Source organism: Lolium perenne, chromosome 3, assembly GCF_019359855.2.
Source record: "Lolium perenne isolate Kyuss_39 chromosome 3, Kyuss_2.0, whole genome shotgun sequence".
NCBI lineage: Eukaryota > Viridiplantae > Streptophyta > Magnoliopsida > Poales > Poaceae > Lolium > Lolium perenne.
Genome location: NC_067246.2, coordinates 346,183,447 through 346,197,192, shown reverse-complemented (window position 1 = coordinate 346,197,192; position 13,746 = coordinate 346,183,447). Strand labels below are relative to the sequence as shown.

At 48.1% G+C, this 13,746-nt stretch overlaps 1 protein-coding gene across 1 annotated transcript; it reads left to right on the top strand.

Moving 5' to 3' along the window:
* Window positions 1-893: 893 nt before the first annotated feature.
* On the top strand, window positions 894-2,001 carry LOC127338994 (uncharacterized). The gene is made up of 3 exons (XM_051364911.1): window positions 894-1,066; window positions 1,164-1,408; window positions 1,494-2,001. Exons 1-3 carry the CDS (start codon window positions 971-973, stop codon window positions 1,858-1,860), a joined length of 708 nt encoding a protein of 235 aa, XP_051220871.1. The 5' UTR covers window positions 894-970; the 3' UTR covers window positions 1,861-2,001.
* The last annotated feature ends 11,745 nt before the right edge of the window (window positions 2,002-13,746 follow it).

Here is a 13,746-nt window from a genome sequence, read left to right as displayed (position 1 = left end):
TGCAACCATGAATGCCACTAAGAAAATCTGAGCTGCAACCGAGCTGCAACTGGAAAAGACTCAGTTGCAACCTACATGTAACTGAAAATATCTTTGATTGCAACATAGATATAACTGAAAAAATCTCAGTTACAACCTACGTGCAACTGAAAAAATCTCAGTTGCAACTGACACCCCGCGTATAACTGGAAAAAAATCTCCGTTACACCCACATGCAATCGGAAAAATCTCAGTCGCAATCCATGTACAATTGAAAAATCTTAGTTACAACCTACGATTGAGATTTTCTCAGTTGCAACTCATATGCAACCAAAAAATCTCAGTTGCAATCTACATGTAACCACAAAAACATAGTTGCAATCAATGTGTAACTTGCTAGACTAGCATAAATAAAACGCAATCTAACAGCCATAATATTTTTCGTGTGTGTTATTTTTCCTTTTTTTTTTTTGCAAAGAACGACAAGAGCACACAAAAAAAAATCCAATAAAATGACACATGCTACAAAGGCCAAGAAGCAAAGGAAGCAGCCCAGCAACAACCCAACAAAAAGCAAGACCAACAATTAGCGTGAAGCCTGCACGCTCGTGAAAGCACAATAGCTAGATTTCACAAATCTAAATCCAATTAACATAAAATTATTAATTAGGTGCCTGAGACAGATTAAAAATCAGACGCTTGATTTCTAGGAAAATCGTTTTTCTAATCCTATAACCAATTTAAAAGGATCAGTTAGACTAGAGATGTAGGCATTGGTTTCCTCACAACAAAAAACAGAAAGTGACATGGAGCAACATAGTAATCGTAACTAAGCACCGAATGAATCCAAACTAGTTCATTACTCTATTATAATTTACTTAGCAGCAAAGCAACACAAAGATTCCAACAATATCCGGCTGAGTTTAGAGGACAATCCATCAGAACTCAGAAGGAGCAGCTGCCTGCAAGAATCAAGCATCACAAACTAGACATGGATTCTTCTCCAGGTTGGTTGAAGCGTGCCCTTATTATCTTCTTCTTCGGTGTGAAGGCCATCATTTTCGGTATGGTCGCCGAGAATAAACTGGTACGCACATGTTGATAAATCTTGATCCACCTGTTGATCGCTGCCATAATTACTGAAATTCATGCATGATACTGCTGCAAAATTCATTTGTTTGCAGCCTGTTTTTGGGAAAAGTATCATCACGGGAGAAGATGATGACTCAATGGTCATGTGCGAGCTCCCTCGTCTCAGCGTCGCCATGGGGAGCCTCTCCGTGCTTTCGCTGCTACTGACCGTTCTCGCCGGCCACTTCGCCGTTCTATACCCCTACACTGGCAAGAAGAAGACCGCCCACCAGCCAGAGATTCCTCGTCGAGCTCTGTTCCGCAAAACCAGCCTCACCATCTTCTTCGTCATGGCGGAGTACTTAATCAACCTACCTAGCTAGCTCTCTGTTCTGTTTATATCATATAAGGTTTCAACCGGTAATAAATTGCATATTATGCAGGTTGGTGTCGGCATCGGCTCTGGCGATGCTGTTCTGGGCGACCATCACGGAGCATGCCAACCTCCGGTACATGCCGACGATGCTGCCTGACGGGACCCTGAGCTGCCCGTCGACGGCCAAGACGGACGGGATGTTTGGTGGCGGTGCCTTGCTGGCCCTCGACGCCACGCTCATGTGGTTTGTCTGCCTGCTCATGTCTCTCGAGGCCCGGGCCAACTACCTCGACCTCCACGGAGGAGTCCAGGACGACATCGACGATGGCAGCAAAAAGAAACTCGATCTCCACGGAGACCATGACATCAACAACAACGGCAACAACAAGAAACTCGACCTCCACCAAGACGATGACATCGAGGACAGCAACTAAGAAACGTGACGGTGACGATGTTGCCTTCGCGGAGCTTTGCTTGATCACGGTGATGAGGCCACATAGCGATCAAACGGTGCCATGGTGTAATGTGTAATAAAAACATGCCATGTCATCACCGAAAGCATCCCAAACTGCTTTGCTCGTTGGTTAGTCAAACATCTGGTCTAGGTACAAAGTATTCATAGATCATAGCTCTGTTAATCTGGCGCAACATTTATTTTTCCAAATAGAAACTTGCCTTCTGTTGATCCGGCCCTGGCCCCTTTTTTTCGAAATGGGAGCATCACCCCAGCATCTGCATCCAAGAAAATGCACACATATTTTTTTATTAAATTATTCGTAAAGTCTTACAAGGGAGATACAAAGATCAGCTCGAAGCCACCTTTCCAGCGACAACTCGCTATGCCTACAAGAGCCATGAAGGGGTTGACCATGAACATGGTCATTACCCTGACAATACACCAACGCACATCATCTAAAATCGAATGCATTCCCAAGCCGCCCATTGGCGGGTGAGAAGCACAACCAGTCAAGGGGACCCTGAGCGCACGCCAGTACACACGCCACAGAAATCGCTACCGCCGTCTTCCTTGCACCCATTTTCAAGAGGGCATTGACCTTGCCAGACCTGCCATCGATGTCACCATGACGCCAGATAGCTCCACCATCCTGCACGTGTCTAGCAGTCCGCGCCCGTCTTCGATATCCTGCAGCTCCAGAATCATCGACGTCAACGTGGTAGATGAACACCACTCCACCAAGATCCACCTCCATCTAGCAGCTGCTCCAAAAATGATGCCTCAAGAGGTAGAACGACGCAGGAAACGGCATCATCATCCGATCCGGGAGACCCGGATCTAGGGTTTCCCCCGGAGCAGCACGAGTGAGAAGACACAGACTGTGACAGCGATGCCTTCAAAAAGGATAACGCGTGACGTCGCCATCGCCCGCCATGACCAGGATCAGAGCATGGTTTTCACCGGCAGCCGTGCATCCCCAACTCGCTGCCGGCCATGGCCTCTTAGAACTAGCAAATTCTTAAATATTAGCATAGTTAAAATGATATCGCGTAAAAAGGATACTTAATTTCAATTGATTTGCAAATCCAAAATGCAATTAATATAAGGATAAGCAAGAGTGAACTCTACATCCTCACACGTTTCTTCTTCACAAGATTCTTTTTATACATCATGTGGTTTATACATACAAGTACGGAGTACGTACTGTAACAACTTGAGATAGGGGGGTTTTTAATCTAGCTGGAGGTCGATCTGACCTTAAGAGATGAGACAAAACGATTCCTTAATATCGTACTAGTAACAAGCGTTGATTCCCAATGACCTCCCACTTGTTGTATCTCTTCCTTTTTTCGGGGACAATTGTCTAGGCAACTTCCACTTCCAGCTCGCCGCAACCCATCTTGCAAACATGCTTGTGTTCATCATTAGAGTGTCCTAGAGTGAGGACAAGGTCCTCGGTTTCATCGTCATCAACAACAAGATGGAGAACCAGCTTTCCATCCAGTGGAACAGATACCACACGACGAGCTAACGCTATGGAATTACCCATTTCTGTCGCCTGATTGCTTGCAGCTGGTTCACTATCATATATAATGATGCGACCCTCGGTATTTCCAGTATGCCAATTAGCTAGTCTTGTAAGACCACATGTCCCGTTGAGATGTTGATTGCAATGGAGGCTTCGACGGGATGTGATACGTCTGCGCACAACAATTCCATAATACTCAGCCAGATTGTCAGATGCACGGTGATTCTCTCATTCTTACTGTAGAGGTGGCAACTATTGAATTTTCTTACGCCTTTGCTGAAGTCTTTCACTTCACCTCCATCACACTTGACCTTTAGATTCAATTCCAAAAAAAACACTATCATCGGAAACAAGCCCTCGGTGATATAGGCATGCCAAATGGGCCTGCCGAATAAGATACCCGAGGTTATCTAGAGGCCCACGACTCGAAGCTTTCAAGGCCTAGAAGCCCAGAGGATATCGATAAGGAATATAGAGTTGTATTAGGAATCACGAATCATGTAACTACGGAAGAGTCTCGGATGGCTTCTCGGAGTTTGTAACTTGTACGACACAAAATTCCTCGGCTCTTCCTCCTATATAAAGGGGAGCCAAGGGGAGAGGAAAAGATCGAATCTATTGTCAACACACACCATAATTTCTGAGTCGAGCACCTTTTCGGCTGAACTTTCGAGATCTACTTGCCCTCTACTTTCTACGAAACCCTAAGTCTACAATCCGTAGGCAGTGACAAGTTAATACCTTGTCAATTGGCGCCGTCTGTGGGAATTGGAGGCTGCAAGGAGGTGATCTCGATGGCATCGTCAACATCATCAACGGCAAGCAATGCGATGGACGGAGGTAAACAGATCCAACCTGATCTCGACAATTTTTTTCCTCACCCTCCCGCCCGTTTTCATGCATATGCCAATCTGGAGGAGTCAACGGAGATGACGTTCGGGAGTTTCCGCTTCCTCATCGGGAAAGAAGGATCGCATCGCCTCACGGCACCGATTTTTTGGGGACCGTTAGCGGCCGATTCCGATTTCTCAGGATCATCAGCATCATCAATTGATTCAGGCGACGAGGAGGTTTCGCCACCAAGCTTCACCAAGTCCGCCGTCGGCGGGGGACTCGCCGATCTGTTCGGCGACATGACTTTCGGGTCGTTCACAGATTCCGATCTGGGTAGTGACTCGGAAGCATCAACAACGTTGGCTTCACCAACTTAGACTTCATCGACAAATCTATTTCTATTAGGGAGGTCTTCGCCGATCTACACGACGGTGTCACCAACCCTGAAGATGATGAAAACAAAACTACAATATATCACCAAATATGCGCAATCGGGGAAGCAAGCCGTTAAGAGGACGAAGCGTCGAAGGCTTTCGATGATTTGGAAAATCCATGCATTGATCCCGCAGATCTTACGCGTGGAACAGGAAACAAATACATCGGAGCCACGCCGCGAGAAAAAATACAGCTGCCGCAAGAAGCTTGGGATAGAGCTTAGAGAGCCATGAACAGAAAAGAGCCGATGACTACCGCGGCTACACCAATGTCATGGATCCATCAAAGTTAACATATCATCCTTCATGGGATCACATCAAAATATCGGTCTTTTCTACCTTCATCCTTGCTGCTATTCTCGCAACAAGAACTCGCAATCCTCCTTGCCTTTAGATCATTCCTTGGGACCCATGCCATGTTCTTCCTTTTCAGCTTCTCGGCACTAAGCCGTTTCAGTTTTCCCTCTTGCAAAATGGCAAGCTGAATGGGCACCTAGCTGTGATTTCATTTTGTATAGCGACGACTCTTCATTGACATTGGAAAATTTCAACTTTACTTGTTCGTATTTGTAACTCGAGCCTCAACAATTACTTTCTGCATCTCTTTGCCTTCAGTAGCCAGGGTCAACTTGACCGACTGTTTTTTATTTGAGAACGAATCTGAAATATCACACTTGCGGTCATTCTTTTTCACTAGATAAACTTGCTTCGCCACTTCCTTCTTCTTTCTTGAGCCCGTAACCGATTCTTTTTTATTAAAACGGTCTATACCATGTGATTATTGATCAAATGACGATCTTCTTGGAGGTACATAATTTGGGCGGGTGGGTCTAGAATATGATGGGTAATGTCCCCTTGAATCATACATGTGCCATGATGAATATGAATAACTATTAGCATAGGGAAGTATCCATGACATTGGCATTGGCGACCCAAAGGGAGGATTATGAAGTTGATGCATTAAATTTCTCCCTTTGCCAATCCTTGTATCCATAGTTTTGCCTTAGGGGCAATCCTGATGCTTTTGCACTACTTGGACGATAAGTAAATTTTTTTTTTGCTTCACTCTCCTTTTTTGTATTTCTCCAATCACTTCACGTAAGTGAATTTTGTTTTCTTACAGTCATGCTTATTACGACCTCTATCCTTTTTGGCACCATGCATCGGTCTTTGAATTTTCTTGTTGCCCTCCGGTGCTTGATGTTATTGGTGTATCTTCAACATGCCGAACTAAAGGTATGATCATATTCTACTATAATCATTATTTAGCAGTACACCAAAGATATGACCACACCCGCTCAAACTGAAGGTACGCATTTTTTAGCCGATCTTGCTGTGAGAACGGCTTGAGAATTAAATAACTAAATGGTTCACATTTTACACCACCCGCTCAAACATTGTTCACCTATATTTTCTTGTTGTTAATTATCATCAATTTCTTTGGTACGAAACTCGTAGGGCAGCATGTAAGCTCCCTTACATCCATAAAAATCAAGCACGGTTGTTTTACTAGATTGTACATGCTCTTGGTCTACGAAGCTTGCTTCTTTTGACTCAATAGACTCATCACATGTACTTTTTGATTCGGCTTCTTCAATAACCGAGTTAATCATACTAGTTGAGTCATTCTTATTTTCCACATGAATTTTATCAATTTGCAAAGCTTTTTCTTCTTGCATCAGTACTGCAGAGGATTCAAATCATCAACCAAACGCGCTTGGTACATAAGCTCTTTGTCATTTACCTAAAATGTAGCTGTACGAGCAAAAAGGAATCGGCTAGGAGAACCAACCTGAGGTTGGGTGGTTAGGAGGGTGGTTGTACCCCCAGCCCACCAGAGTTCAAACCCCAGGTTTGACATCTGTGTGTCTCATAACGGCGGAATATTCATTCAGTGGGAGGCGACGTTCCCGTCGACAGCGAGGCGCCTGTGGTGACTTCGTCAATTTCAAGATCCAATCCGCCAGCTCAGTCTTTCGGAGGTGCTCATAGGGGTAGGGTGTGCGTGTGTGCGTTCATAGGGGTGAGTGTATGCGCGTGTATATGGGCGTCTACGTTTGTACTGTGTTTCTCAAAAAAAAAAAAAAAAAGGAATCGGCTAGCATTGTAAGCACAGATTGGCAATCAGGCTTGCTGTTTCGCCTGGACCAGACGAGCAGTCTCAGTCAGGGATCCTTCCGACCTTCTTCACTCCACTTGAAACTGCTCGGCCCTTCACTCTGATCCGATCACTAGTACTGATGCAACTCATACAGTTGTAGTACTAGTTCTCTGGTTCGCACCGAATTCAAGGCTGTGCCGCTGAACAGTTGGTGGCATTTCGCTATGTTTTCTTACGGTCGTGCTTATTATGACCTCTATCCTTTCCGGCATCATGCATCAGTCTTTGAATTTACTTGTTGCCCTCTGGTGCTTGATGTTATTGGCGTATCTTAATGCTTGCCTCCAAGCATATCTTCAACATGCCAAACTAAACGTATGATCATTCTACTATAATCATTATTTAGCAGTACACCAAAGATATGACCACACCCGCTCAAACTGAAGGTACGCATTTTTTAGCCGATCTTGCTGTGAGAACGGCTTCAGAATTAAATAACCAAATGGTTCACATTTTATACCACCCGCTCAAACATTGTTCACCTATATTTTCTTGTTGTTGATTATCATCAATTTCTTTGGTACGAAACTCGTAGGGCAGCATGTAAGCTCCCTTACATCCATAAAAATCAAGCACGGTTGTTTTACTAGATTGTACATGCTGTTGGTCTACGAAGCTTGCTTCTTTTGACTCAATAGGCTCATCAGATTGTTATCACCAGAATTTGACCGAGTCAGAGGTGGGCCGCGATCAAGATGGATTTGAAGAATATACATAGAAGAAATACGTGAATCGGCCTGTTACGCAAAGTTTGGGCTAGTTTGCCCGTGTATCTGTAATATATTAGGATACGTGTCGGTTAGTTAGAGTTTGTCTCGTGCACGGTTGGGATTATTCCCACGTTAGAAAGTCTACGGACTATAAATATGTATCTAGGGTTTATGAAATAAACAACAATCACGTTCACCACAAATCAATCTAGGCGCATCGCCAACTCCCTTGTCTCGAAGGGTTTCTTCCGGGTAAGCATCATGCTGCCTAGATCGCATCTTGCGATCTAGGCAGTATAAGTTTATTCGTTGTTCATGCGTTGCTCGTACTGAAGCCTTTTTGATGGCGAGCAACGTAGTTATCTTAGATGTGTTAGGGTTAGCATTGTTCTTCGTATCATATGCTGTCGTAGTGCAACCCTTAGACATCTAGCCACCCTTACACCTATCTTAGGTGTAGGGGCGGCACCCCGCTTGATCATTATTTAGTAGATCCGATCCGTTATGGTTGCTCCTTGTTCTTCAAGGATTAGTTTAATATCTGCATAGTTAGGCCTTACAAAGGGTTGGAGGATCCAGCGACGCGTAGGGTGTAGTTTGCTAGCCCTAGACAGGATGTTCCGGGGATCAACCTCGTGTTGGTTTTTAGGCCCTGTCTAGGATCGGCTTACGATCACCGTGCGTGACCGCGAGGCCCAATCATGAGTAGGATGATCCGATTATGCGGTGAAAACCCCAAATCGTCGTAGATCGTTTTAGCTTTATCTTGATCAAGCAGGACCACCATATATTCGTACACCTCGTGCGAATCATGGGTGGATCGGCTCCTTGAGCCGATTCACAGGACAACCTGAGAGCCGATCGAGGCTCGTATTTAATGTTTACGTGTATGCCATGCAGGAAACTAAGCGAGGCATCTCCATCACCTTCCTGACCAGGTATAGGTCAGGTGGCACGCCCTTGCACCAGCATCGGACGTGCGTGCCGGAGTTCTGTGCGGGCCGTCGCTCGGAGGGACCAGGGCCAGCCGCATCCCTAAGTTGCTCCCGGCTCTCCTGTGTTGCCCGTCGTTGCTCGCCGGTGGGTTTCTGACCGCAACACATTCCGGCACGCCCGGTGGGACAATCTTCGACATCAACCACATCGTCATCTACATCTGAGATGGCGGACGGCACTCCAGTCACGTACGAGGATCTGACCGAGGAGCTCAAGAAGAAGTATGACGAGGTCAAAGCTATCCTCGAAGCCGACCTCATCGGCTCTTTTCACAGAACCCGTTCACATGGCATCAGGTGGAAAGGGTTCTCGCCTGATGGTGCGCTCGATGGAATAGACCTGTCCGCCCCGTCAGAAGAACGCACCAGGTGCTTGCGTCAGGAGATTAACTACATGGTGGCTCACTCACTGCACCGCCACTCTGAGAACCTGGTGAACACTTTGGAGCGTGTCGCTCTTCGGGTGATCCAGGAGAACATGAGGCACCAGTACTCGCCGTCAGGAACAGCTCTCGGGACATACCAGGGAGAGATGCCACTCCAGTCCCGTCCACCGCTGCCATTCGCGTTGGCAGCACCAGAAGTGCCGAATTCACCGGCATTCGTCGTCTACAAGATCGGTGGTGACCCTAGCGACTACCAGTTCTTGTACGAGGCGCCTAAGGAGATCCCTCACGGATACACGTGCACATACGTGCCAGACTGCGGTAACTGGGCACTCACAAACCAGGCCGCAACAGCAGGGACTTCTGGAAAAGCAGGAGGAACGTCAGCGACAGATCTTGAGAAGGAGACGTGGCTAACTAAATATGCCACTCCGACAAACCTCCAGAGCTCAGCTCCTGCAGTTGGCTCAGAGCTGGAAAAGCAAGCATGGCTGGCTAAGTATGCCACTCCGGTGAATCTTCAGAGTTCGACTCCTGCAGCCAGCACCGTGGATCAAATCAGTACGATCCTGAGAGACCAGTTCGGCATGGTGCCGAAAATGAGGACAATCGGTTATTCCAAGCCGTAGGCCGTGTAGTAAGAGTTTGTCCAGCTACCTCCCAAATCTCGGCTGCATGATTTCTCCAAATTTAATGGATCAGATGGTTCCAGCTCCATCGAGCATGTGAGCCGATATTTGGCACAGCTAGGAACGGCCTCAGCATCGGATCCACTACGCGTGAGGTTCTTCGCACAGTCCCTCACGGGATCGGCTTTCGGGTGGTATACTTCATTGCCACCGGACTCGATCCGGACTTGGAAGCAGTTGGAAGAACAGTTCCACATGCAGTTTCACTCAGAGGCTTCCGAGGCCGGCATTGCCGATCTAGCTCAAATACGTCAGAAGCGTGGAGAAACTGTGGCAGAATACATCCAGCGCTTCAGAAATCTTAGGAACCGATGTTATTCGGCTCGTGTGACTGAAAATGAAGCAGTCGAGTTGGCAGTGGTGGGCCTTGCATCACCAATCAAGGATATGGCCTCCTGCGAGACTACCGTCACTGGCGCACATGGTTCAGAAACTGTCGGCATATGAACAGCGCCACCCGGACTTATACCAGGACAAATTCAAGCGTGCGGTAGTCCTGGTTGAGGCAGATGAAGACGAAGGCTCTGCGGGAGATCAAGAAGTAGCAGTGGCTGAATGGACTCGGGGGGCAACCCCCGTGTCCTGCAAATGGGTTAAGCCACCAGGTCCGCCCAGAGGGTTTGATTTTGACGTGACTAAAACTGAGCAAATCTTCGACCTCTTACTCAAGGAGAAGCAGTTGAAGTTACCCGAAGGCCTCAAAATCCCCACGGTACAGGAGCTGAACGGAAAGCCATACTGCAAATGGCATAACTCGTTCTCCCATGCCACCAACGACTGCAGGGTGTGGCGTCAGCAGATCCAAATGGCGATAGAACAAGGACGTCTGATTTTCAACAAGTACGCCATGAAGGTCGACACCCACCCCTTCCCCGCCGTTAACATGGTGGAGTGCACTTACCCTGAAGGTTGCCAGCCAGGATTCTCGTTCAACATCAACATGGTAGGACCTGGACACCACTCTGGCAAGAATGGAGACGAGGGCAGCTGCTCTCGTAGCAAGGACACAGAGGAGGCCGCTCCACGCGATCGGCTCCGGCACGATGGCAAGCGCTACATCACAGAGGGAGAAGTGAAGAATGTAAGATATCAGCGACCTCTCTCCGATCACCTCCTCAACAAGTACGTGAGTCAATATAGCCAACGCCGACGATCCAGCGACGATGATGATAGAGATCGTCTGGCTAGGGACGCCAGGAGACATCGTCGGCATGATCGCGATGAGGAGGAGTACAAGCGCCGTGCCAAGGAAAAATTGAGGGAGCAAGACGACGAGGATAGGCACTGGGACTGCCCCTTCTTCGCATTACACCTGCTGGATTCAGGAATGAGCCGATTGCCTACAATCGGCAACTGCCCAGAATGTAGACAGAAGAGGAAGGATGCAGCTAACGTGTCTGTGTTCAAACGTCTAGGACCTCTCCCACTTCGGAACAAGCACGCTGAGTCCCCTCGGGTGGAAGATCTCGAGGATTTGGAAGACGATGAAGAAGAAGAAGACAGGTACCACCGGCCAAGGTGGTGCCCTGATGGACTCAGCCGTTCCCAAAAGCGTAGGGTTCAGCGACTGCGCGGCTTGGAGGAAGCCGAAAGGTTATACCTGCACACGCTAAGGAAGGCGCGGCCTGATCTGGCCGCGAAGATCCAGCGAACCCTGGATGAAGAGGGTCGACCACGAAAAATGGAGTGGCGCCCCAAGCAAAGGAAAGCCGATGATGAAACATCGGCTGGCACAAACATGGTGTTCATCCTTCCTACGGAGTTCAGTGCTCCAGGATTAGATGAGGCACCTGTGGCACAACTTGACTGCGGCCCACGGCCGGTTATCTTTGAGAAGCCACGAGAAAGAAGCTACAGACATCTGAAGGCCCTGTACTTGCGAGGTTATATCGATGGGAGGCCTGTCAACAAGATGCTGGTGGACACCGGAGCGGCAGTCAACATTATGCCATACTCCATGCTACGTCGGTTGGGACGCTCCAGCTTGGATCTGATCAAAACCAACGTGACACTGAGCGATTTCAACGGCCAAGCGTCTGACGCACAAGGTGTTCTGAACGTGGATCTGACCGTAGGAAGGAAAACCATCCCTACGACGTTTTTATCGTCGACAGTAAGAGCACCTATGCTGTCCTGCTAGGAAGAGATTGGATCCACGCCAACTGTTGCATCCCATCCACGATGCACCAATGCGTAATACAGTGGGATGGAGATGAAGTAGAGGTCGTCCAGGCCGATGACTCAGCCGAGGTTTCAACGGCTGGCATGAACGCTTGGGAAACAGCAGGCCAAGAGCCACTCTCAGGTATCAATTTGGACGACTGCGAGCGCATCGACGTGACGAAGGGCAGGGTTAGGCTGGTCTTATCCACCGGCCTGACCGTGTAGCAAGAACAAACTGATGAGCAAACGTGGCGAGACCGATCCTGGGGATCGGCCCCAAAGATCTATGAAGGAACATTACAAAACCTTCATTGAGCGATTCAATATGGAGGCCGATTCCAGCAATCGGCCAAAATTATCCTCATCACATGTTCTGCTTGTGTTCAACATCGATCTACTGGGCAGCGGTTTTACGTCGGCTGATGAGTTAGGAAAAATCAACATTGGTCCTACCGGAGCCGACGTGCAAATACAGTGCCTTGGCTAAGCTACAGAGCCGATATCTGCAGTTACCTGACAGATTCGGCTCGGGGGGCACCTAGTCAGATGAACATGTGCAGATGAACATGTGTGCAGTGAAATGTTGGGGGCCGATAGAAAAAATAGGCCAGTAAAAAAAAAATTTCATCATCACAGCCGATGCACAGACATCGACTTGAGAAAACATACAGAGACAACAGTATGCGAGTACAGCCGATGCACGGGCATCGACTTCAGAATAATAAAGCCGATATATTGCTATCGACTCTAGAGGAATAAGCTCAATTAAGCAGGTTAACGGAATCGGTTCAGACCAGAAATCATGATATTTGGGATAAATCTCCTAGTGGGTTGCTGAAGAGTTCAATCTGCGCGTTTAAAGGTTGGAGGATGGTTTGGACGTGAGTTAGACCTGTTGGACCACGTGATTAGGCGGCGGCTTGGCCTCAAATCACGTTTATAATGCAAGCCGATGCCCTTCCATCGGCTCTCTGTACAGCGACTTCGTTTGACGATCGGCAAAGTTGACAAGGAAGCAAAATTTAATTGAGGAATATTTTCTTCATTAATAGAGGGATTTCTTACAAAAGAAGGAGCCGATTGCTCAGAGGAGGGAGAACAAAAGCCGACTACTACTACTAGTCCCTAATCTAAGGGCCGTTGCTGCCTTCATCGTCGTCGCTGCCGCCGGCGCAGCTGATGGGAGGCTCCTCATCGGAGCTCCCGTAGCCTTCTACGGGAGCCTCATCCTCCTCATCGTCGTCATCGCTGTCGTCGTCCCACCAGGTGCGGAGGCGCTTTGCCGGTGGGTAACCTTCGAGGGAGTCGTCGTCGTCCTCCTCCGCCTCTTCTTCGGAGGAGGTGAAATCGTCCCAGGAGAAGCGGTCGTCCTCGCTCGCCGCCTCCTCTTCCCCTTCGACGAGGAATCGAAGGTCGCCCTCTCCGTCGGTCAAGGATTTGTCATCCTCGGACCAGATGGAGGAATCATGTTCCTCCTTGTCCCACGTCGTTGGGGCGAGAATGTCGTGCGCCGCCAATGAGCCCCACTCCGGCGTCGGCTCGCGAGATGAGGAAGAGTCGGAGAAGACCGACGAGGCGGAGGAGGAAGAAGAAGAGGACATGGCTACGGGAGATTGGGGTTTTTTGGTGCCGATGGCCAGAACAGAGCAAGGGGATGAAGTGGCAAACTGCTCAGAGCGGTTAAATAAAGGGGATATAGTAGAGATTCAATGCCACAGCAGTTTCCGAGGAGGCGGTGCCCAAAAAACAACGGTCAAATCACGCGGAAAGGTTGAGAAGGCAGGGCGTCATGATGAAGGATGCTGCGACGGTTCTGCTCTGCCACGACATGACCCGACGAAGAAAAGCAGAGTGATTTTGGAATTATCAATTCCAAAACCAGGGGGGCATGTGTTATCACCAGAATTTGACCGAGTCAGAGGTGGGCCGCGATCAAGATGGATTTGAAGAATATACATAGAAG